This window comes from Rattus rattus, chromosome 15 (genome assembly GCF_011064425.1).
Source record: "Rattus rattus isolate New Zealand chromosome 15, Rrattus_CSIRO_v1, whole genome shotgun sequence".
NCBI lineage: Eukaryota > Metazoa > Chordata > Mammalia > Rodentia > Muridae > Rattus > Rattus rattus.
In genome coordinates, this window is record NC_046168.1 from 7,734,918 (window position 1) to 7,762,145 (window position 27,228).

At 37.1% G+C, this 27,228-nt stretch overlaps 1 protein-coding gene across 1 annotated transcript in view; it reads right to left on the reverse strand.

Annotated features, from left to right (window-relative positions):
- The window catches only part of LOC116884342 (ankyrin repeat and KH domain-containing protein 1-like), a 102,434-nt gene that overhangs the window by 14,264 nt on the left and 60,942 nt on the right, over window positions 1-27,228 (reverse strand). The window contains 15 exon segments of the mRNA XM_032885474.1: window positions 1,614-3,217; window positions 3,491-3,640; window positions 5,643-5,783; window positions 6,214-6,667; window positions 7,904-8,069; window positions 9,990-10,106; window positions 11,257-11,352; window positions 13,472-13,634; window positions 13,803-13,978; window positions 17,418-17,631; window positions 17,862-18,004; window positions 19,394-19,405; window positions 19,407-19,540; window positions 20,187-20,298; window positions 20,440-20,585. Of these exon segments, the coding sequence (XP_032741365.1) occupies window positions 1,614-3,217; window positions 3,491-3,640; window positions 5,643-5,783; window positions 6,214-6,667; window positions 7,904-8,069; window positions 9,990-10,106; window positions 11,257-11,352; window positions 13,472-13,634; window positions 13,803-13,978; window positions 17,418-17,631; window positions 17,862-18,004; window positions 19,394-19,405; window positions 19,407-19,540; window positions 20,187-20,298; window positions 20,440-20,585 (3,828 nt within the window).

A 27,228-nucleotide genomic window follows, 5' to 3' on the forward strand; every position in this document is an offset into this window, starting at 1 on the left:
TGTGAGGCACATGATGTGGGTGCTAGGAACTGATCCCAGGTCCTTTGGAAGAGCAGAAATTGCTCTCAACAGCTGATTCATCTCTCAAGACCTCAACATTGTTTCTTTTCTTTTTAAAGTAATTGACTACTTCTATTTTGTTTTTTTAAAAATTAGTTTTATTTATTTTAGGTTTATGGGTGTTCTATCTGTATGTACGCATATGCATGCCTAGTGCCTATAGAAGCCACATGAGTGTCAGATCTCCTGACACTGGCATTACAGACAGTTGTGAGCGCTGCCACTTGGGAGGTATAAAAATTGAGCCCTGGGTCCTCTGTAAGAACAGCCTGTGCTCTTAACTGCTCTCTCTAGTACCCACATTTTCATTTGAGATGGGATCTCACTATGTGGTTTAGATTAGCCTGGAACTTGCGATCCTCCTATCTCAGCCCCCTAAGTACTGCAATTACAGGTGTATGCTACTATACCTACTTCTCAAATTATGCTATTATTCCCCCCAAGTTTTAAATTTCAGACACACAAGAATTTCTCATTTTTCAGTATAGCACACATTGGACTAAAACTTTGCTCTTAATCTCTGCAAAATAGATTTCTTCTTTCAAATATCATCTAGCCAAAACTGGTTTCCAGTCTATCTGTATTTTTTTATAATGTATCAGCAGATAATTGCTATCTTTTTTCTTTGGCAATTTCATATAAATGTATATATTCCTTTCTGATTACTTTCTCCTGTGACAATCATTTATTTAACTCTTACTTCTGCCAGTCCCCCGTCTTCTGTACAAATCTGTCCCATATTCACTGGGTTTTGTTTAGTGTCCTAGAGAATTTCACTAGTGCCATCTGTGTGACCCTGCATTTGGAACCATCTGAACCTGGTGGGCTCACCAGTAAGTACAATTGGACTCTATGCCTACCCCTTTCTTAGACTTTGTTGGTTGCTAGTAGAGAGCATTAAGTGTAAGGAGCTGAGAGTTCCTTCTCTACCCACAGTACCATCTAATTTCTAAGTTAAGAGGTCAAAGCTAGACCTGGTGGTTCATGCCTATAATCCTAGCACTCTATGGCTGATATAGTAATACTGCTACAAGTTTAAGGCCAACCAACCAACCAACCAAACAAAAAACTATGAATAATCAGCACATGCCTAGAATCTCACTAAGTAGCTTCATCTAATAGAAGTGACGTCAAGCACCATTAATGCAATATAAAGTAATATGAACGATGGAGCAATACCTAAACAGTGTGCAGTTCTAATGCTTTCAATCAGAGAAACAAATAGTCATACATAGTTGCTGACTGGCAGCAACTATAGATGAGACCATGATAGGACAACCAGCAGTAGCCAGTTCAGAAATATGCCAAGAATCCTTTTTATTATGACATCAACTTCAAAAAACCTGAACCAATATAAAGCCTTACTGTCAGGTACAGAAATAATTTATTTTATGTGATTTATATACAGCAATTTTTGCATTTAAGCAGCATTAACTAAAAGGCATTATTTCTTGTAAGGTTAGATAGTATTAGGTACAAAACAAGGGCCTATTAGCTTAGAAGATGAGTTTTGACAGTCCCATATTTAGCTACAATAATACTTAACGGCTTACCAACTGGACTAGTAGAAACTCTCTGTGATGGTGGTCTGAAGCCAGGTGCCTTGGAGTTGTCAGGATGCACATTTTCCAAGTGTCCAAGTACAGAGTTACTCAGGAAAGCTGACTGAACAGTGAAAGAGGCATCTGCAGCAACTCTTGAGGGCAGAGGTCCATCTCCCCACCCTTGGTTAGCTGGCACCTGACCACTATCAAAAAGACTACTGAAGTGATTAAAAAGCGTGGCTGGGCCAAATGTAGGTTGCAAGGACTTATTTGCTGGGTTTATGTGCACCTGAGAGCCGTTCATAATGTTCACAGCCGATGAAAGCTGCACTGCAGTTGGCGGGCCTTGTGGCGGTGTTAAAGGAACTGGATTGGTAACAAAAATTGACTGGGGATCCTGGTGTAGAGTTGCATTTGGTACTACTGAGTAAAAAGAACCTCTGGGCTGCATTCGATGAGAAACTCGAGGTGCTGGTACAGCTAACTGAGGTAAATTACCAGTGTCCTGATTATCAGCAGCAACCAATCTCGGTGATGCCAAAGTCAATGGAGCAGATTCTGAGTTAGAGGCAAAAGGCATTGACACGGGATTTAAATCAGACACCTTGGATGGCTGTACCTCCTCTTGTGTAGTACTGGAAGGAGGAGTAGGGCTGCTGGATGGATGAGTTTCTGGCACTCCTGAGGTGTTGCTGGCAGAGCTGTTACAACTGTTAGCAGTTGGAGATGGTGTACATAGGTTTGTCAAGGGCTGGTCCTGTGTGGACGCTTTCTCTTTGGGAGGCGGTATGACAGAGAAAGACTCCACCTTTTGTGAAGATTGAGGAGTAGTTGCAGGCATAAATGTGGTAGTAACTTGTCCACTAGTGATAGATGTGGAAGACACAGACGGCAAGGAACTACTAGTGCTTGTCACAGAGGAAATCACTGCTGCTGGAGGACTGGTCTTGGGCACACAACCGAACAACTGCTTTCTGACTGATGAGGGAGTCCTGGAATTAGTCATACACAGTTGCTGACTGGCAGCAACTACAGAAGAGACCGTCATAGGACAACCAGCAGTAGCCAGTCCTGGCGATTCTGATGGTAAAACAGGTCCATTCTGATTAGGTAGTCGGGCTGTATTATTATGCTTTGGAGAACTACTTGTATTGCCAGGATTCACAGGTCTCACTGGGAATGGTCCCCAGGTGTTAGGTGAAGGTGAGAAGGTTCCTCCAAACTGTGCCATGGGTAAGCGAGGATGCCGAATTTGTTGCATAGTTTGAGCAGCCAGAAGAGCAAAATGAGGATGAGGATAAGCTAAGGGAAGCGACACTGGGAAAGGAGACCGCACATTTGTTGGCACACTCTTACTAAGTTTGTTAGTGGGCTGGAACGTAGATAATGTTGTTGCTTGTGATGTTACAAGAGCTGGAGCACCCAGGGGAAATGTGTTCTTGCTGGAAGTTGCTGTGGTGCCTACTCCAGATGAGAAGTTTGTATGAATGGACTTGGTACTGGCAGGTGTCCTGATATGGTTTTTAGGAATCAAGTCTTCTAATTCCTTTGCAGGATCTTGAATAAGTGCATTGATAAGCTGAACTGCGTATCTTGTTGACTCTGTACCACCCCTGGAAAATAAATGAGACCAACAATATAAACAACAACACACTTTTTTTAATCATAAAAAAATTTTTTTTATTCAATACATTTGGATTTGGTTTTATCCCTAGAACATTTTATGAATCGTGTGAATTTTCTTTCTGGAATTGAACCTATATATGCTAGGCAAGCAATTTACCATCGAGCTACATCCCAATTTTCAAATGAAATTCCTACCTTGAAGTATTCCTCTTATAAAAGTTTGGTCCAGAACCAGTAATAAGTGTTATTTTTATAGTTACCGTATTGTGATCATTCTCTCTCCATTCTTATCTTTTTGTTTATCCACATCAATATGGGCACCAGTAACATCTTGTATTGCTGTAATGTTGCATCCTCCTCTTCCCATTATTCTGGACACCACTGAGGCTGGAACAGATAGTTTCTTTGACCTAGAAAATGAAGGCTACCCATTAATTTATGAAAGCAAATGTCTTTAATATCGGACTATAAAGTTAAACATGTCTAATTAGGTTGATGGACTTTTATCAAATTCTTATTTTAGAAATTATTAAATTAGATTGCCATTTAAAAGAAAAATCCTAAGCAGAGTGCAGTGTACAAGTCTTTAATCCCAGCACTTGAGAGGCAGAGGCAGGGGGATCTGTGTGAGTTTGAGGCCAGCCTGGTCTACATTGTGAGTTCTAGGACAGCCAGGGCTAGATACTGAGATCCTGTCTTAGCACCACATTATACCTGTCTAGGTACATGAGGAAAAATTCATTAAAAATGTGCTAATAGGAGAACAACAATATCAACCAACCAGACCCCTGAGAGCTCCCAGGGACTAAACCGCCAACAAAAGAGTACACATGGAGCAACCCACGGCTCCAGCCACATATGTAGCAGAGAAAGGCCTTGCTAGGCATCAATGAGAGGAAAGGCCATTGGTCCTATGAAGGCTCAATGACTCAAGTGTAGGGGAATGTCAGGGCATGGAGGCAGGAGAGAGTGTGTGGGTGGGGGAGCACCCTCATGGAAGCAGGGGATGGGAGGATGGGATAGGGAACTTCCAGAGGGGAAACTGGGAAGGGGAATAATATTTGAAATGTAGATGAAGAAAATATCAGGGCTGGAGAGATGGCTCAGCAGTTAAGAGCACTAGACTGGGTTGGGGATTTAGCTCAGTGGTAGAGCGCTTGCCTAGCAAACGCAAGGCCCTGGGTTCGGTCCTCAGCTCTGAAAAAAAAAAAAGAGTACTAGACTGCTCTTCCAGAGGCCTTGAGTTCAATTCCCCAGCAACGACATGGTGGCTCACAACCATCTGTAATGGGATCTAATGCCCTCTTCTGGTGTGTCAGAAGACAGCTAGAGTACTCAAGTAACTTAAAAAATCTTTAAAAAAAAGAGAAACTATCCAATTTAAAAAAAAAAAAAAACCCAAATAAAAATTCTATTTACCTCATAATGTAAACATTCTAATCTGCTTAAAATATCACAAGTCAACTAATCTGCAACTAACATGCCTTCTCTTTCTAAAGTCAAAAACCATACCATTGTGCCAGGAATGGTGGTGGTAGCATACACCTGTAATCTTAGCACTGGGAGGCAGAGGCACTGAATCTCAATGAAGGCCAACTTGGTCTACATAGTTAGTGCCAGGTCAGCCAGGGCCACACAGTGAAGCCCTGTCTTAAAAACAAAACAAAACATTGAGTAATATATGTTAGCTTGTAATTTTAAACCATGAACAGTTCATATTTAGCAATTTTTAAAATGTCTCAAGTTTGGCCTACATAAAATGTGATTACTTTGTTATGTAAATTCTACATATTGTTTCTAATTTTCTTTTATCATATTTGGTATTTAGCATGGTGTTGTATTTTTTAAAAATTTTATTTATTTATTTTATATATATGAGTACACTATTGCGGAGAAGAGGGCATCAGATCCCATTACAGATGGTTGTGAGCCACCATGTGGTTGTTGGGAATTGAACTCAGGACCTCTGGAAGACAAGTCAGTGCTCTTAACCACTGTGCCACCTCTCCAGTGTTGTACTTTATAATAATGCTTACATTCAAATTATTAAATAGGTAATCATATCATAAAAGATAAAAATTTTAATCCAGGTGTGGTGGTATGTATCTATAATCCTAGTATTTGGGCAGTGGAGACAAATGGATCAGGAATTTATAGTTAGCCTTGGCTGTCTATCAAATTTAAGGTCAGCCTGGGCTGTATCAACTCTAAATAAACAAAAAGTAAAACAAAAGGCCATCCATTGCGGTGGCACACTGCTATAATCTCAGCATCTGGGAGACAGAGGAGGAGGTCTGCCTTGCATTTAGGACATCTTGATTTACTGATTAGTTCTAGGTAGGCCAGGACTACCTAATGAGACCCTGTTTGGAAAAAAGAAAAAAAGTAACAGATGGGATTAATTCTACTCACCTTCTAACAACTTCTTTCCACCCTTCTTCTCTTTTCTGGCCTCTTTTAGGACTAGTGAGATTCAGTTTCATGGTTGGAGAACTTAATGGCAATGACTTGTAGCTGGTTGACATGGAGTTAGCATTTACTTCACAGTCAAGGCTGAGGAAATGGAATTATGAGTTCAACAAAAAATGTTTTAACATAAAAATTCAAGAGATTACATAGATTAAGTTACAATGACATATGTTTTGAAGTCTGGTACATTAATCAAGAGAGGAAAACAAATAAAATAAGCAACTATTTTAATATCAAAATGGGTTATTCAATAAAATTAACACAGTTAACTAAAATCAAAGCTTGGTGATATTTTTAAACTTTAGACTAAGAATATCTTATAAAATATCTAGTAATCTTTACAATGAAAACAGAGTTAAGAGGAAAGAAACAAATTTTAGTTCTGAAGACTAGAGACAAGATAATATTAAGGATCTGTTTAATAAAACTTGTACTTAGATAACATCCTGTAAAATTTTATGCCAGGCATGAAGTAAGAACAGTTAACAAAGAGTTAACAAATTGAAAAATTTACCGTGTCTGAGTCTTGGACGTAGTGGTGACTGCCTTTTCTTCCTGAGAACTGACAACTGTGGGGCACCTCCTGTCACTGGTGGAATTCACATCCACAGTGAAACTGAACTCTTGGCTCTTCCCACCACTGCTGCTCTCACTGTTGCAGTCCGTGCTGTCTATGTTATCTGAATCACTATTCCCACCTGCACCACCACCTCTAGGTTCTCCATTTATTTTATTTTTATCTGCTTTCTGTTGTGCTAAAGACATATGTGGCTCAGGTAAAATTAAATGTGTTGTGGAAGGAGACTCTTTTGTCTTATTCTTCTTATTTTTCCGATTGGTGCTGGGAGTTGTCACTACATTGGCTCTTTTTTTGCCAAATACATTGGTAAACGTGGTAGACGTAGCAGAGATTCCAATTGTAGTAGTGGTGGTTGCACTCGGAGGCTCTATGGGAATTTCTTGCTCCACTGAAATTATTAAAAAAAAAAAAATCACAATGAGGGCCAAAGATGTCAAAACAAAACATGACAGAATATATATAATAATTCACAGTCAATCTTTTGGGTCATATTTTCCTTTTTACTAATAAATAAATAAATAAATATTTTTGTTGTTAGAACATTCTGATGTATAAGTTGGTGCAAAATATCTATTAATATTCTTTTATAAAAAATGTGCATTGGTATTTTGTCAGCAAGTATGTCTGTGTGAGGGTGTTGGATTCATTGGAACTGCAGTTGCAGACAGTTGTGAGCTGTGTGAGCTGGGAATTGAACAGGAGTTCTCTGGAAGGGCAGCCAGGACTCTTAGACACAAAGCTATCTCTCCAGCCCTACCATTAGTACTCTGAAGACTGATAATGTAAGTCCTATGAACTATTAAAGAACCACAATATACTTTGAATTTAGGAAAAATCTGGAATAGTATTGAGGAAACAGAATTCAAGAGATGCGCAATTATATTGGCTACTAAATACTGCTACAGACAAGTCTACCCTCCATGGTTTTAGGCCTTAACCTTAGCTAAGAATTTACTGAGGAATTATTTTATCGGGAAGACAGAAGAACCTGAAGTAAAACTTGCAAGCCTTCTACTGTACTTATTTAATATATACAAGGTGTTTTACAGCAAAACTTAAGTTACACTCCACAAAGCTGGGCAGTGGTGGCACACACCTTTAATCCCAGAAGCAGAGGCAGGTGGATCTCTGTGAGTTCCAGGACAGCCAAGGCTACACAGAGAAACCTTGTCTTGAAACAAAAAAACAAAAAATAAAACATTCCACCTTTTAAAATCATGCTTGCCTTCATCTTCCTGTTTTCTCTATTAGTTTATACTGTAATGTACTTAGCATTATTTACTATCAATTTCAGATTAAAGTAATGAAATCTTTAACAGTAATGTCCACCAAAAGGTTAATTTAAATTTTACTTATTATTTAGAGAGAGGGTCTTTTTGTGTAGCTAGCCCTGGTCTTGAATTCATGGCAATTTTCCTGTCTCAGTACTCTATGTGATGGGATTAAAGGTTTACTCCACCATGTTAACAGAGGATAATTTTTTTTTTCTTTTTTCTTTTTTTCAGAGCTGGGAACTGAACCCAGGGCCTTGTGCTTGCTAGGCAAGCGCTCTACCACTGAGCTAAATCCTCAATCCCCAGAGGATAATTTTATACGTAATTCATGAGTCATTTTTTTTTACCACCTTCATCATTCTCTTCATCTTCACCCTCTGGTTGTTCTGAATTCACTTTAGGTTTGTTCTCTTCATCTTCCTGTTTCCTTTTTTGTTCCTCTTTCTTCTTTTTTCTCTTTTCTTTTCTCTTCTCTCTTTTGGCCGCAAGAGCTTGCTTTCTGCTCTCTTCTCTTGACTGTAGATAAAGTATATCATTTAATTTAATAATGTGAAAACATTTTCTATATTTGTTTGTGTATGTGTTTTGCTTGTGTACCATTTGGCATGCTTGGTGTCTGAGGAAGTCAAAAGCAGGCATGGGATTAGAATTAGAGCTGTGGATGCTTGTAAGACACCAGTATCAAGACTGGGAACTGAACCCCAGTTCTCTGCATATGCAACACAAGTGTTCTTAAAGCTGAGACATCTCTCAGCCCCAATAATATAGTAATTTAAAACAATAAACGAAATGACATTTTTGTCCTTTACTTCCCATGGATGCCAGTCTCAAATAAAAATTTAAAAGCAACAAAAGAAAAAAACAAATTTGGGGACCGAACCCAGTGCCTTGCGCTTGCTAGGCAAGCGCTCTACCACTGAGCTAAATCCCCAACCCTGTCAAAATTAAATCTTTATAATTCAAATGCTCATCAACAATGTAAAAAAAGCGACACATAAGAGACCAAAAAATAGGTATACTTTATCTGATAAGGTACATGTACACCTAAGTATACAGTTATCTCTTATTTTTCACTAATGATCAAATAACCTAATTGAAAAGTGAATTATCAGGCCAGGGTTACAGTTCAGTAGTAGAATTCTTGCTAAACATGGGGTAGTAGCAGACAAGACATCAGTCAGAGTAGATGTGATGGCATATACCTATAATTCCAAAGCTCAAGGCCAAGTAACACAGTGAGATCTTACCTTCGACTAAACTGCTAAATTAAATTTTAAAATAAAACCATATATTAACTTGTAATTTTTTTCAGTTGTTCCTTAATAGAACAATTTAAAATAAAAAGGGCTAAGGAGATGGCTCAGTGGTTAAGAGGATGTGATACTCCACAGAGGACATAAATTTGGTTTCAGCACCCACATTAGGGCAGCTCACAGGTGTCTGTGATTCTGTGAGGCTTTGATGCCTCCAGGCAGTGTACGAATAATTAAAAAGAAAAGAAAAGAAAACATCAGGCAGGGCATGGTACGGCATGCCTTTAATGCCAGAATTTGGGATTAACAGGCCAGCCAGGGCTACATAGAAAGACCCTGACTTAAATCGAGGGGGAGGGGAAATGGCACAGATAGACTATGGTGATTAATGAACGCACAAGTCAGTGAATACACTACAGTGCTTTGTAAAACTTTAAACGGATAAATTCTATGACATAAATTTAACCTCAGTAAAAAAAAAAAAAAAAATAGAAAAATACAATTCTGAGGTACATATTTGCCTAAACCACAACCATTATGATGTTTATCAGCAAGCTCCAGGACGGCCAAGGCTACATAGACAAACCCTAGTTAATTTCCCGATGACAAGACTTTTGTTCATTATAAGCACTACAACAATGAATGCCCTTGAACACAACTATCTTTTTTATCTTAAATTTATTATGAGACTGGCCCTGAACTCTCAGAGTTCTACCTCTGCCTCCTGAGTACTGGGACTAAAGGTGTACACTACTATGCCTGGCCCTGACTGATATTTTTAGATAGTGTCTTGTAGATCTCAGGTGGCTTTAAACTAATGAACCTGCTTAATCCTCTGACTGCTTGGATTATAGATATGTGCACCATACCCAGCTTAAGCTTTCACCAGATAGTTTTTTGTGTATTAGTAAGTTGAACATTTTCACCTATTTATTGGACATTTCTATTTCTTTCTGAGTAAGAGTGTCAGAAAGGCAATCAAGGATTTTAATTTTTAAATCTTTTCCCATTGTCTTGCACATCCTAGAGAGTGCCGTGAAACAAAGCTAGGGGTTCCCCAAATACCTAGAATAAAAGATTTTTACAAACTTTTTAATCATATTTTGATAAAGACTACTATTTATACAGACAACAAATTACTCTAATTTTGATTTCTAACAGGGAGCTCATCCTACCCCCTCACCTTTTCTAGATCTAGCTCTTTTAGGAGAATGCTTGCATTTTTATTTGCTTCTGCAGCCTGCTGGTCTTTAGCCTTCACAATCGTCTCAACACATTGGTGACACTTCTTCAGCAGTTCCTATAGAGAGGGCAGAGTACAGTCATGTAGGCATAAAAACATTTATAATAAAGGGTCCAATATGAGTAGAGCTGAACAGAAAGGTCCACAAGTCAAACCTCTAACAGAAATTGGCCAAATCAAATTACACTTTGAGTTCAGTTCTGCATTAATCGTTCATAAGAATGAAACACCTTTAAAAAAGATTTTTTTGTGAGACAGCAGCTTAGCCCAAACTAGCCTTCAGCCCAGGAAACTGCTGAGATGGGCCTTGAAGTTAGTTGAGTCGTTGAACCTCCCTCCTCTGAGCTCCAAGTGCTGGAACTACAGGTATGAAACTACAATTTGACAAGAAATAAGGCTTTTATTTTTTAGACATCTCCTTATGTGGCTCTGGCTGCCCTCTGCATCTGAAGTACTGGGATGGTAAATGTGTATCATTATGGAAGACAAAGGCATCTTTCTTTTGTTTTGTTTTGTTTTTTCAAGACAGAGTTTCTCCGTGTAGTCACTGGCTGTCCTGGAATTCACTTTGTAGACCAGGCTGAATTCATAGACTCTCCTTGCCTCTGCCTCCTGAGTGCTGGGATCAAAGGCGTGTACTATACCTGGCTTGGCAACTTTCCTTCTTTTAAAAGGTATTCTTAGCAAAGCTAATCGGGCTAACAAAATTTAGTAATAAACCTTACCTGTAGTTACTGCCATTATGATATAGAGGAAGGAGGTAATTTCAAATATGTTACCAATAGTATCATATCCATCTACTTTGCAAATAAATAAGCTAAAAGGCCCATGTTCGTTCCTTCGTTCCTTCGTTCCTTCCCTCCCCCACCCGCTTCTTTTCTTTCCATGACAGGGTACATGTATGCCTGGTTGTTCTGACACTCACTCTATAGTCCAGGAGTGAGTGGCTTTGAACTCAGGGATCCACCTGCCTATGCCTCCCTAGTGATGGTGCTGAAGGCACGACACACCACCCCTCAGCAAGACCTTATTCATCTTTAGATGACAAAAAGAACAAGTTCTTTGTTTAGTGCTGGGACTGAACTCATGGCCTTCTTGCCAACTAAGTGTACTCACACCACTGAATGCATGCCCAGAGAAACAAGTTCCTAACTATACTTCTGGGCATAAAGAATAAAAATGTGCTTCAGTAACATAGTAAACTTACCTTATCTGTAATTGTTGCTATGTATCTCATGCACTCTATATCAGATGGAAACTGATTGACTTCCTTCACCAAATACTGAACAACTTTTACATGACCCTATAAAAAAGAGTACAACAAAAACCACAAAAGTGTTTTTGAATTTTATCCAATTTCAACTTAACGTGAAAAATTAGTATTTTTAAATAGATTACTAAACTCATAACTAAAATTATGAAAATATGAACACTACTCAGTTTCTAAACGGAAAAAGATGAGAAGAACATGCTCAACGATATATGATAGTTGGCTGGTCACAGTGGTACAAGCTTTTTAATCCCAGCATTCAAGAGGCAGAGACAGACGGGTAGATCTCTGTGAATTTTTTTTTTTTGTTTTTTTTTTCGGAGCTGGGGACCGAACCCAGGGCCTTGCGCTTCCTAGGCAAGCGCTCTACCACTGAGCTAAATCCCCAACCCCGATCTCTGTGAATTTGAAGCCAGCCTGGTCTATATAGTGAGTTTCAGGACAGTAGCGCTACATAAAGATACCCTGTTTCAAAAACAAAAGCAAACAAGCAAACAATATATGATAGCAAGACATTAATTTTCCCAGGTCTCACAGAAAAACAGAAAAGCTATTTTCATTTCTTTCTCTTTTTTTAGGAAAGCTATTTTCAATAGCTTTTTATATAATAAAGCTACTAATAAGGAAAAATGGGGATTGTGAAATAAATATCAGCATAAAGGGGGTCTAAGTTGGAAAACACCAATTTTTTAGATTTCAAAGCATTATTTGAGTTTTATCTTACTGTTACACAAAGTAATACAACAGTTTTTTTCTGAGCTTTATGACTTGAATAGCTAAAACACCTTCTTTCTTTTTTTGTTTTATTTGTTTTTTTCCAGACAGGGTTACTTTGTATAAGCCTGACTGTCCAGAAACTAACTCTGTAGACCAGGCTGGCCTTGAACTCACAGAGATCATACTGCCTTTGACTTCAGAGCGCTGGGAAAGATGTGTACTACTACTGCCCAGCTGATGAAACACTTTCTAAATTCCCTTACTGGGAACTGAACGATAGGTAATAAAATCTAAGCACATCTACTTTATATAACAAGCTTGCAAATTTTCTCTTCCTAGTAAGGTACTGAAACATTCTCAAGAGTGTGGTTTCAGGTTGGAGTGATGACTCAGCTGGTGAAGGCACTTGCCATGGAGTCAGACAACTCCAATGTGAACCCCTGAATTCACATGGTAGGAGAGAACTGACTTGTGTAGGCTGTATTCTGACTTCAATTCACATACTATCACACACACACACACACACAAATTGGGCAAGTTCATTCCCTTTTATTCAGAAACAACCATCTGTATGTATCTATTGCTTTCCTTAAATTCCATGTGTGTATGTGTGTTGTATATGCATGTGACTGAGTGTGTATGCATGCAGAGGCCAGAGTAGGACTGGGTGTTTTATTCTATTGTTCTTTGCCTTACTGCCTTGAGACAGCTTCTAGTTCACTGAACTAGAAGCTTGCCATTCTGCCGAGGTTGTCTCTAATCCCAAATGATGGGGTTCTAGGCAGGTGTAGCCATGCCTGGCTTTTAATTTTGGTGCTAGTATTTCCAACTCAGGTCTTCTTGCATGCAGAGCAAGAATTTTTACTCACTGAGCTATCTCCACAGCCCCAAATTTTACGTTTTCAGTAATGTGACATAATAAAAGTTAAACAAGATACCAAATGAATTAAAGACAAAGCTAATTATAATAGCCACTAAATAACTCTTAAGTTTAGCCACAAAAGACTGGACAGATAGCAATGTTTTCTGTTTTGTTTTGTTTCAGATACAGACTCAATCCTAGGTTGGTCTTTTAACTCTCCATCTTTCTGCCTTCACCGAGTGCTAGGATTACAGAGTGTTCCATCATGCCTGGCAATAGTATTGTTTGCTTGTTTTGTTTGTTTGTTTTTTAAAAGATGGTTTCTCACTTTGTAGTTCTGGCTGGCCTAAATCTTATGTAGAACAAACTGGCCTTGAACTCAGAGGTCCCCCTGCCTCTGCTTTCCTGAGTGCTAAGATTAACAGTATAAAACACCATGTCCAGAAATAAGCATTGACTTTTATATACAGATACACTTAATTCCACAGTATCAATTTATTTTCTGCACATGGTTTTAACTTAGAATTGTTTTAAAATGATTAAATTTTACCTTTTCCCCATATGTCATATTACCTTGCGAAATGCTGACATAAGAGGTGTGATTTTTCGGTTGTCTGCTGCGTCCACATCAGCCCCTGCTTGCACTAGCAATTGTACTACATCAAAATGACCACCATTGGATGCCAGCCAAAGTGGTGTATTTCCCTTCTTGTTACGAACATCAATATGTGCTCCCCTACAAACAAACAAAATATCAATAGTCTGTTTCCTATAAGAGGCTAACATTTTTATAGTCTTCTTTACCACGCAACGATTGTTTTTTGAAATGTTGCTAAAGTTACTTTTAAAATAAGAGTCAAAGGAACCATTGGAGTTCTACATATATCAACAGAAATTTACCTACCTGTTGATCAGGAGCTCACAGAATTTGTAGTGGCCTTTGTCTGCTGCTATTGTCAAAGCAGTATCTCTTGAGGAAGGCACAGGAGGCGCATTGACATCTGCTCCTTTATCAAGGAGAACTCTTCCAACCTCTGCATATCCTCCAGAAGCTGCTTCCATCAAAGGAGTAAGACCAGTCTATTTAAACCAGTTAAGAATGCAATGAAATTATGTACTTTCTTTAAAAGATTAAACTAATATTTAAATAAATTCTATTCCTGATTTTCTCTCATTAAAAAAAACACCTAAATAACACTGTTTTCAATTGTACTAAATTAACTTCTTGATAGCTCATGTAATCCCTCTTGGGGAGGTAGGATTAGGAGGATCAAGACCAGGAGCTCAACGTAATCCCTAGTACAGGCCTCATAAAATCCTACCTCAACAGCACACATACACAAATAAATAAGCAAAAAAATTTTACTAAATAGCAGGTGAAATTGTTAGATTTAATGAGTCATGCCACAGTACACTCCCTCACAATCTTATGCAAGAAGAAAAGCAAAGCCAGACATGGAGATACCTAAACACAGCTCTCAGGATATTGAGGCAGAAAGACAATTTAAGGGAGCTAGAGTTACAGAGTGTCAGTTGGCTCATTCTCTCACCTCCAACCCTTTGAAAGTCTTACTTACATAGATCACACTGGCCTTGAACACAAAGTCTGCCTCAGCTTCTATAATATTGGAATTTTAATATACTACTATGCCTGGACTGCATTTATTTATTTATTTTAAAGATTTATTTATTTATTATATATAAGTACACTGTAGCTATGTTCAGACACACCAGAAGAGGGCATCAGATTTCATTACAGATGGTTGTGAGCCACCAAGTGGTTGCTGGGATTTGAACTCAACACCTCTGGAAGAACAGTCGGTGCTCTTAACCACTGAGTCATCTCTCCAGCCCTGCATTTATTTATTTATTTATTTATTTATTTATTTATTTATTTATTTTGGTTCTTTTTTTTCGGAGCTGGGGACCGAACCCAGGGCCTTGCGCTTCCTAGGCAAGCGCTCTACCACTGAGCTAAATCCCCAACCCCTATTTTTTTAATAATTTATTTTTATTTTATATGCATTCATGTTTTGCCCCCATGTACACCTGTGTGAGGGTATCAGATATTGATGTTACAGACAGTTATGAGCTGCCATATGGGTGTTGGGAATTGAACCCAGGTCCTCTTGAAGAGCAGTCAGGCAGTCAGTGCTCTTAACCACTGAGTCATATCTCCAGCTCCTTTGAGCTGACTTTTATTTTTTTTTAACAAAACATATTTCTTAAGCCACGCATGGGGTCTTTAATCCATGTGCAAGGGAGGTTGAAAGCAAGTCTAGCCTAGGTCACGTTCTCAAAAAACAAACAAAGCCAAAAAACCAAAGAACGTCAATAACAACAAAACCCAAGCCAAAATGAAACAAAACAAAACAAAACAAAAAAATACTACCACTGGTACTAGTCCCCAGACATGTGCGACATTCTAGGTCTTTTAATATGTGAACAAACCACAATTAACATTTGAAATTGAAAAGCACCAGATTATCTTCTGGATAGCATATGGTCACTGCACCCATAAAAATCACAACAGCAGTGGCTACCAGACAAGGCTGAACAACATTCCATCATGGATGGCAGAGGAGATCCTAATCCACCCCCTTCCTGATAGGGGCTATTTGCAGTTAACGGTTGCTAGAAAATTAAAAATCCTTTCCCTCAGTGATGTAACTACTCGTAGGTAAAAGTGCCCTTGCTCAAGCAAATAAACCATCCATCCATGCTCATGAAAACATGTGTGTATGTGTGTGTGTTTTGGAGCTGTTGAGATGGCCTAGTAGATAAAGGCACATGATGCCAAGCCTGGCCGCCTTAACTTGAGTCTAATATCCACAAGGTAAAAGGAGAAGACTAACTCCCTCAGGTTACCCTCTGACTTCTACACATTGCCCTGGCATGCACTTGTAATACACAGGAACATACACACAAAAACAAACAAAACAAATGTAATAAAAAAATGTTTAAAAAGAAAATAGGTCAGGGACTTGTTGGGAAGAAGTTATCAGGGGAACGAACACAGTCAAGACAAAGTATACATATATGTGTGAAAGTACAAAAGGGGGGTAGAGAAATGGCTCAGTGGTTAAGAGCACTTGGCTGCTCTTCCAGAGGTCCTGAGTTCAATTCCCAGCAACCACATGGTGGCTCGAAATTGTCTGTAATGGAATCTGATGCCCTCTTCTGGTGTGTCTGAAGACAGCTACAGTGTACTTATATACATACAATAAATAAATAAATCTTGAAAAGAAAAAAGAATTAGCCTTCAATTTCTTCGTAGAGTCCACCAGTTTAACTATCAACTCTGGGCTTTTATTCTGGGGAACCTCCTACAAACTGTTGGTCTGTGTGTATTTCTTTACATTATTCTATAAATGTGTTGGAGGGATGTACATGCCATGGCACATGGAGAAGTCAGGAGTTTCCTTACACTATGTGGATTCTAGGGTCATCAGAGTAAGGGATAAATACCCCTACTCACTAAGCCGTCTCTCTCACCACCAAGCTTTCTGTTTGAATCTGGGTTTTATAATATTGCAATACATTTTAAGAATAATTAACTGAGGGGCTGAAAAGACAGCTCAGCAGTTAGGAGCACTAGCTCCTCTTGTAAATGATCTAAGTTCAGTTCCTAGCAACCAGATCATGGTTCATGACCTCCTGTAACTCCAGTTCCAGGGAATCTGACATGCTCTTCTGGCCTCTGCAGTCACCAGATATGTACATGGTACACATACATGCAGACAAACATTTATACACAATCTTTTAAAAAAAGTTTTAAGGCCAGGAGTGGTGGTACACACCTGTAATAGTAGTACTGAAGAGGCAGAGCAGAAGCAGGATGATTTCTGTAGCCAGCCTGGTCTACAAAATAAGCAAATCCTAAGATAGCTACATAAAGAGACCCATCTCAAAAAAAAAGTTAACTGTTAAAATTGAGAGAGGGATGAAATTTTCATTTAGCTTTTCCAACCTTGAGCAAGTTAAGGTTTTAGCTGTCATTTCATGTAAAAATTTCCACCTATAAAGGCACCCACTTTTAATCCCAGCACTTAGGAGGCAGAGGCAGGTGAGTTCAAGGCCAGCCTGATCTACAAAGTGAGTCCAGTACAGCCAGGGCTCTGTTACACAGACAACACTGTCTTAAAACAAAACAACATAACTCAACAAAAACAAAACAAAAACCCCAAATCTTCCACCTACCTATACGTAAGTACCTAATAATTCAAGGTAAAAAAAAAGTCAAAGTACTGATGTACTAACTGCTATTTCTAAATTCCATATAGTCATGAATTTCTCAGAATTTGTCATGGTTAACCAGATTTTAATTGTCCAAAATTTTAAAACCCATGAATGTTTTTTAGGGCTTTTACCAATGGTAAGTATATGTCTCTCACAAAAGAAAAAATTTAAAACGTTAGTAGTGTGCATCAGCAGGACCAGTGCTGGAGATGAATTGAAATGCCATATTTGTTTCTATAGAACTAAAGTTGAAAAAGTTGACAAATTATAAAATTCTTACCTTTGCCCTATGTTCAACATTGGCTTTGCGGTCCAAAAGCAAACTCACTACTTCTGCTCGGCCCTGGAAACAGGCTAGGGTGAGAGCTGTGTTCCGGTTGGTCTCTATTTGTGCATTAATGTCTGAACCCATATCAAGCAGCAATTTCACTGCAGGAACATGTCCATTCATTGCAGCCAACATCAATGGAGAAATACCTAGTTTACTTCCAGTCCTAAGAAAGAAATGCACTCAGAGAATTAGTATGTTGCCTTGTTTTTCTTTTCTTTTTCTTTAAAATATGACAGATGAAAATGTCAGTAAAGAAAGATTCCTAACATTGATGAACAGAGTGTCTAAAACAGGAATGGTAAAATCTCATAATTTAAAATATAATTTCTATTAAAGACATTTAACTAAAAGTAAAAACTCGGCAATCATGAATGATAAGTGAACAGGTGATACCTTGAATTAATTTCTGCCCCAGCATTAAGCAAAATCTTAATAATATTCACATATCCTCCAGATGCAGCCAGACTCAGCGGTGTATAATCAGATACATTCCTATGTTCTTTATTGGCTCCTCGGGCCAGCAGCAAATCTACCACCTACAAAAGAAAATATGGGTAGAGAAACCAAGTTTTCAATAGCACTCAACTTAAAATGAAGGAAAAAACAAATAAGACCTTCAATTCTTTTTTGTTTAAATATCTGACATTTAGATATATTTTATTAGGTATTAATATTAAAATATCAGCACTAAATAAACGGATTCAATTTCTTTTATTGTGGTCATATTTGTTGTGAAGACAGGGTCTTGTATATAGCCAAGGATGGTCTGGAACTTAAAACAATTCTCCTGTCTCAGATTAAGTGCTAGAATTATAAAGATGCATGTCCACCATGTCCAGCTGAATTTCATATCAAGAAACTGTGAGCCTGTGTGGCAGCTCATCCCGGTTCTCTGGAGGGTTAGTCAGAGGACTGTCTCAACTTTGAGGCTACCTTCAGCTATGTAAGAGACCCCCAACTCAAACAAAGAAATTCAGGGTTGTGCTCCGTATGGTGGCACACAACTATAATTCCCATGCTTATAAGGTGAAAGAAGGAAGATGAGGAATTCAAAACTGGCCTTAGCTATGAGTTGAAGGCCAGCCTATGCTGCATAGTTCTTGCCCTAAAACCATGACCAGGCAGGAAAAAGAAACTCAGACCTTCAAAATCCCAATTCTATTGAAATAAGACACTTCCCATTTGTCAATTAATAAGCAATGAATTTGCATTTATATATGTTAGAACTGTACAACTGAATGCTAATAAATGTAGAAATAAAGACGATTGGTATTTGTCTTTATGAGTAACACCATTCCTTTAAAAAGTGTGTGCTATTTCCATTAAACTTAATAAACATATTTCAATCCTCAAAAAGTCTATAGCAGCACCTCACAACATGTGGGTTTGCAACCCCTTTGGGGTCGAAAACCCTTTCGCAGGAATCACATATCAGATATTTACGTTATGATTCATAGCAGGAGCAAAAGTACAGTTATGACATAGCAATAAAATAATTTTATGGTTGAGGGTCACTACAGCAATAGGAACAGTATTCAAGGGTCACAGCATTAGGAAGGTTGAGAACCACTGGTTTATGAAGCTTTGTAAATACATGACATGCAGTTAAAATACTAAGCACGTGGCTGGAGCAACAGCTCAGCAGTTAAAAGAACCTACTGCAAATGCAGAGGACCCACCTTCAGTCATCCCCAGCACCCAAATCGGCAGCTTATAACTATCTATAACTTCAGCTCTAGATCTGAACCCTTTTGGCTCCATAAGCATCCATATGCATGTGTGTGTGTGTGTGTGTGTGTGTGTGTGTGTGTGTGTGTGTGTGTGTATTAAACATACATTAAAAAAATCTCAAAAAGTACTAAGCACATACATATTAAAATATATAAGCAAAATATTTACAAAAAAGAAAATTAATGTCAGCATACCTCCTGTCGTCCCACCAGAACATGCCAAAGAAAGCGGAGTATCTTTAGTTCGTTCAGATTGTGCCTCTATATCTCCACCTTTATCCAAAAGGATTTCAACAACTCCAACATGCCCTGCTGTTGCCGCCAGGATCAGTGGGGTAAAACCTAAATTAGAAAATAAAAAATTCTAACAAATTTGGGGTTTTTACTTACTTTAATGTCATTGTTTTCAATTCCTTTTTATTTTAATTTAAAAGAGTTCAGGGCAGATACTGATGAACAATTTTGCACCAAAATGCTCTAAATTCCAATTTGTTAATGAGAAAAATGCTAGATCAACAAAAGCTATTAAAGTTTAGTCTCAAAGACAAAGACATTCGCAATTTGTTTTTTGAGCATAGAGCCTGAAGAAGCAAGGCAAGAGCACAGCCCTATTATTCTATCTTCTTCACTAATAATTAGTTTAGATTTTTCTTTTTAGAGAAGCATTTGGTTCAGTAGATGAGTGGGCCTGGAAACTGCCAATATATTTTACCACTAACTATAAGAGCCAGGTGGTAGTGGTGCATGCCTTTAATCCCAGCATTTGGGAGGCAGAGGCTGGTGGATCTCTCCATTCGTGGCTAGCCTGATCTACAGGCTGAGTTCCAGGACATCCAGGGCTACACAGAGAAACTCTATCTTAAAAAAAAAAACAACTTTATTATTCACACACATAAACACACGAACTACTTATAGTAAAAATTCTACAATTTTGGGTGGTGTAAATACTTAGATCTCATCTGTGAGTGGTATTTTTGAGTGAGCCTACCTTTTTTGTCTCTATGCTCAATTTTAGCGTCCCGAGCAATGAGAACAGATACGAGTTCTTCGTGACCACCCGCACAGGCCAGTGTTAAAGCTGTGTCATGATTGCTTTCCGTCTGAGGAGGGAAAAAGTATTTATATATTCACAAACGAGTTCTCAGTAAAAAGTATTTCTTTTCCTCATAAATGTACAATGACAATTTTTCCCTTTCAGAAAAAATTAGGACACGGAAAATAAATTTATAAAATCTACTCACATGTGCATCAATGTCAACGGAAGGATACACAGGGGGAATTGATGGGGTAACCATATTGCTTGGAGTCTGACAACAAGATTCAGGTGTGGGACATTCTGTGGTCTGAGAGGGATTGTTTGAACCAACAGGCACTCTGGTACTGACAGCTGAAAAATAATATTTATATTGCTAAATTCCACTTTAATGAATAATACTGTTCGTACATAGAAAAACATGTAAAACTAATGTCCATTTGAGTAACATACTATAGTGAACTCATAAGCTCTTGAGCCAGAAGAACCTATAATGATGACTTTCTGAACTCATGCAGTTTATTTAACTTATTTGAGCCTCCATTTGTGGGTACAATAAGGATAATAACAGTACCTGCCTTGAAAGGTTTTTGGTAAGATCACTTGAGAGATAGTGAGTGTAACTGAGTACAGGGCCTGTTGATAGCGGACATATAATAGATGGTGGCATTTTACACTACAAGGAAGTATATCATTCCACAGTTTAAGTTTTTAGTCAGGTATAGTGATCCATACTTGTAATCTTAGGACTCAAAAGTCTAAGGCAAGAGGATCACAAGGTCAATGCTAGAATGGAACATCCCTCAAAAAACAACCAAAAATGTTTATCTTAATTTGCAAAAATTAGACAAAAATATTCTGTAAATAGTAAAAAGAAGTGGTACGAGTTAGATAATTCCTCACATAAACAAACAGCAAGGAATATGTTTTTAAAATTCAGCATTATGATGATGATGATGATGACGATGATGATGATGATGATGATGATGAGTCACAGTCTCACTATACAGCCCTGGTTTTCCTGGAATTCCCTATCCAACAAGCATGCTGCCCTTAGGCTCAAACACACCTGCTGGGATAAAAGCATGTACCACCATGCCCAGCTACTATTTACTTCTGAGTTAAGTAAAAATCTATTTCTGAAAGTCAACTTGTAGTTGCAGTTTAGAATGGTGATACCTGCCTGTAATTCTAGCACTTGGGAGATGAGGAAATCAGGAGTTCAAGGTCATCCCAAGCTACAGAGCAAAGCAAAGTCAAAACCAAACCCAAAATGTGGTGTTGAAAACAGAGTTGGAAATTATTTTGTCTATCTTTGTTTCACAGAGGATGTTGCTTTGACTCACAAAGGGTTAAGTAGGACTAATCTTGAAAAAAAGGTTAGTAATTTATGAGATAATGTATTTAAAGGACTTAACAGTACCTGGCACAAGGTAAATGCTCAATAAATGCAAAATGGGACATTTTACAATTCTTTCAGTACTATTATTCACTGTATTGGAAAGTATAACTATTACTATTCAAGAAAGAAAAACTCAGAAAAGATATAACCAATAGAATAGGAAGTTTCCACAATGGAAATAAGCTTATAAAACCCAACTTAGTAATTTACTTCATCTTTTTAATTTATCCTTTTTTTGAGACAAAGTCTCATCGAGTCCAGGCTGGCCTCAAATCTGATGTGCAGCTAAAGCTGGCCTTGAACTAGTCATCCTCCCATCTCTACTGTCAAGCATTGGGATTACTGGTATGTGCCACTCCCAGTTTAATTTAGAAGCTAAAATAACTCAGCAAAATTTAATATGCCTGGATTTGATTCTACATAAGCCATCCCTTCTTCTCCCCACCAGTATATAAAACATATTGGTGACATAAATTCCAACAACTTTATTCACCACAAAATAACATTAATTATCTAGCTATTAATAGGAATGATTACTTAAAGCTTTAAAACTTTTTGTCATTCCATTTAAGTGGGAGATACTGTTACACAAAAACCAACAACCCCCACAACATACTAGATTGACATATAACACTTTAATGACTTATATTTTCAGTGGTGGGTCTTGTAATTATTAACATATACCTTAAAAAAAGAATTAAATTTCTATCAGTTTATTCCTGTTATCTCTTTTAAAAGTATTTGACTAGAGTAGAAAGCTAAAATGTGATGTTATGAAAGACTCCTTTATAGAACTTACTTAAAATATACACATTTCCTGTGTATTCAACAGCTCTATTACTTCAAAACATGGTATGCTATAGTAGTCTAAGATATTTTCTCTGTAATAATGACAATCAGAACCATTCCATGGAAAGTGACTTTAATAGGGTTAATTACAAATGAAAGTTATAAAGGTTGTATAAGAACATTATACTTTAGAACCATGACATTTTCATAAATTTTTAAAACATTTCCTATTTCTGAACAAAATGTCTCTTAAAATGACAGAAGCAGAAAACTACAACAGAAAAATCAATATACAATTCAAATTAAAAATTTTACACTGTTCAAAAGTAGGGCAATAGAAAAACCAAGTGTAATATTTTGACCTGACTTTTTATGAAACCAAGCAAAATTTTGTATGTAGTATGAAATAACAAATTTTAACATAAAATTTTATTGCTACTAGAGAAATAAAATATGTTGTAAGGTTTTAATCACTTAATGAATATGGTGCTACTCACCTGTAAATCTTAATACTTGGGTGATAGAACATGAAATATTAGGAGTTTAAGGCTAGTCTAGACTACATGAGACTCTGTTCCCCCTAACCCCCAAAAAACAGCACCAGGCCTGGTCATACAATCCAGCTGCTCCACAGGCCAAGGCAGGAAGATCACAAGTTCAAGGCCTGCCTAGTTACAGGCTCAATCCAAGGACTGAGCAACTGAGTGAAACCCTAAATCAAAACAATAAAAAACAAACTGGGCTGTGCTAAGAACATAGAGGATTTCCCTAACATTTGTGACAAAATAGAAATGTTATGACTATTATTTGGTATATGTCATAGTAATGATCACTTTCATTTAATTAAAGCTTAAGCTGGGTGGTGGTGACACACTTTTAGCACCAGGACTCAAACAGGTGGACCTCAGAGACCTACCAGCCTCTGCTTCTGTGGGAGAGGCTAGCTTGGTCTACAGAGCAAATTCCAGGCCAGTCAGGGCCACACAGATAAACCCTGTCTTGAAAAAGAAAACAAAATTAAAGCCTAAAAGTAAAATATTAACATCAAAGGTAATTATTATTTAAAATATAAATCCCCCTCCGAAATAAGAGGATCTCCAAATTCTTTTAAAAAAACTTATTTTATTTTTAATTATTGTATTTATGTTGTATATGTATCACATGTACGTTGGGGTACCTATAACTAAAATTCTGATCCCATAACACTGGAGTGGTTGATCTTTGTGTATGTACATGTGTGAGAGACACTATGTAGCCCTGACTGGCCCGGAACTCTTTATATAGACAAGGTTGACCTTAAATTCACATAGCCATCTGCCTTTGTGTCCTGAAAGCTACGATTAAAGGCCACCATGCCAAGTTCTATTGGTGTTTATGAGCTACCTGACATGGGCGCTAGGAACTGAACTTGGGTACTCTGGAAGGACAGTAAATGCTCTCAATCTCTGAGCCATCTCTGCAGCCCTAATATTTTATTTTTAAACTTCACAATGATCATTGCAGTGTCACTTAAAACAAATACTTAAACTATGATTTTTTTAAAAGATTTATTTATTTTATGTATGTGTCGCTTTCTTCAGACACACCAAAAGAAGTCATCAGATCCCATCACAGATGGTTGTGAGCCACCATGTGGTTGCTGGGAATTGAACTCAGGACCTGAAGAGCAGCCAGTGCTCTTGACTGCTAAGCCACCTCTCCGGCCCTCTTAAAAGTGTGACATAAACAAGTGCATCAGAGTAGCAACAGCAATACTGATTAGACACAAAACCATATTAACTCACATACACATCAAATTTTAATATAAGAACAAGACTGACTTATTCTAATAGAATTTAGAAGTATATAAGATAGTATTTTAAGATAAATGTACAACTTTGATTAAAAATCAAATGCATAATATAACAACTAAGGTTCTTTTTTCTCTTTTTTTTCTTTCTCTACAAACAGGATCTCACAATGTAGCTCTGGCTGGCTTGGAACCCAGGGATCTGCCTTCCCTCTGCTTCATGAGTTCCCAAATTTAAGGCTATACCACCATGCCTAGCTTTAACTGAGGTTCTTAAATATGGCTGAACAAAGTAAAAATTTTATAATAATTAGCAGCTCCCTATATTACTCCTCTTGCAGATGGATGTAGATTTATTAAAGAAAGATGAGAAGGAACTCCTGAGTCAGGAAAAAGTCTGGGGAAATATCCTCTACTTCCTTTCTCAAAGCTTTAGTTTCCAACAGAACTGAGATAGGAAAATCTATTTTGTGGGATGAGTTTAAACAGCCTAAGATGGTTTAAATAAAGTAACTAACACTAAGCTTGGTACATAGTGTTTCATAGATAATAAATTGATACTGACTTTTAATCAATCCTCTTTATATTAATGAAATTTTATTGAATGCTTTTACAACTGCTCAACAGTCAAAGCTATTTTGCATTTCTTTAAATTGCTCTAAATTTCTAGAGTATTTTCCAGTTTGTTTTTAATCTAAGTGTATTTTCCTCCCTTTTCTTTTTATTTAATTAAGACAGTATGGCCTAGACTGGCCTTGAACTTAACATGTAATTAGGATGACTCTGAACCCCTGATCCTCCTGTGCCTACTTCCCAAGTACTAGGATTACAGGTGTCAACCAAGAAGTAATTTTTTAAAAAAAAATTCAAGGAAGTATATAAGTGGCTATTAAAACTAAAGAAAATAACAAAACATAAACATAATATTAGCAATAAAAGTTGTAATAACTGCTTCCATGAGCATATCATATACAATTTCAGATAAATTAGATAAACATTTTAACTTTTAAGATCACTTGCTATTATAACTGATAAAAGCCTAAGGCTTTCAGAAGACAGAGATTTGAGGTAGCATGTTCCTAATCAAGATTGAATATTCTGTTTAGGACTGTATAGAATTTGACATATCTAAGATTACATGCTATAGGTTGAGTAAATGACATGAGTTATGACATTAATAAGCTATGTATATATATTTAAACAATTCATCAATTAACATGACAATATTTTGAGAGTAGAGCAGCAATAATGAGAAAACATTCTTAAAAGGGGAAATTTACATTCCCTATGGAGATATATATATATATATACACACCCAAGTGAAACTTTAAAATACATACTATTTTCTCTATTACTAACGAGAATAAATTAAAGTAGAATTAATTTTGCCCATGGCTTGCTCCATAACCCTACCGATATGCTTGAAAGTTTTATAACTATAGTTAGCTATTAACCTTGTGTAATTTTTGTCACCATGAATTAAGAAAATTAGACTTGGAAAAAATAATTTTAAGTGAGACACGTCATCATCTTCAACAGAGAGTACAATTGTCACCATGTATTTCAAAACAGAGAAACTTCATAAAATAGAGCTTTTTATTTGGCAATTTAAGTTATTTAGAATGTGATGAGTATTTAAGGTCTAAGTTTTATTACGTCAATTAACATAACACTAAAATATTTTCTAAGGTAATTTTTAAGTTTCATGTGAACTCTGTAAAAGATCTTTTCTATTTAAAAATACTATAGTAAAATAAACACTTTCAAGAACCATCTGTAAAATTACCATAAAAGTTAACTACAAGTTTCCTTTAGCACTGTTGTGGTTAAAATAAACTTGACTTAAGAAGAACCACAAAATATAAAAATTCAAATTAAAGAATAACAATCCTAACTCCTTAAAATATTTCGCAGCATTTGAATTTTAAGAAAATTAGACATTTTTCTTCTTCACAATACTATTTATTACATGGCAGAGAAGCCTCAATGGCAAAATTACATCTATAACCAATGGAAATAACACATATACTCAACAAAAATTCCTGATTTAATCTTATTCCACATTTTAAAAGATTTAGTAAAGATCAGGAAGACTACAGGCTCACAAAAGAAGAAAGGAAACTGGGATAGTATAATTGGGGTGGGATGGGGAGGAGAATATGACAAGAGGAAACAGACAACAATAAGGAAAAAATGTTGCAATCAAGAGACAGAGGACTGGCCTGCCTTTGAATATCACTCCAGCTACATCTTAGTTCTTGGTCTTCATCCACTGTCAACAGCCATTCTGGCTGCAATTCTGAACTGGGCTCTCATGGAGGTGATACACTCACCAGCCATCTTTAGGAAGGTAAATGATTAATTGCACTGTTTTCCCACTGCTGCAAGGACAATGAAAGGGAAAGTAAACTTGTGCACCTCATTTCATAACTAGTTGTAATTTTCCACACAACAATAAACAGAAACATAAACTTTAAGATTATCAGTCCTTTCTCTTTTTGTGTGTATGTGCACAAATGTGCCATGTATGCATGCACACTTTTAAGTGTGTCTGTATGCTTGTTTATGAAGAGTTAACAAAAATTCCAATCTCCAAACATCAAGTACAATAGTTTAAATGTACTTTAATCTTCTGAACCCAAACTCTACACCATATAATGTTCAGCTTTTCCCATTTACTTAGAGAAAATTAAATTGGTCTAATAACAAAAAGCAGTGTCATTTAAAATTCTGATGTCCAAATATGAAATTCATTGGCAAGAAAATTAAATGGGTCACTGTAGCTGCATACTTCTAAGCCCTAACAAGAGATTCTACTGAGTGCTCCTACCAAGGAAGTAACAGAATGGCTTTGATAGCAAATTTCTAAAGGATTATAACTTTATTTCTTTGTCTTTGATATGTGTTTTGTTTTGTTTTTTAAATACAAAAGGGAAACACCCATAATGTGCTAGTGCACATTTGGCTTAACTTCACTCCCGAAATTCCTAAGGAATCAGAGTAATTTTAAAATTAAA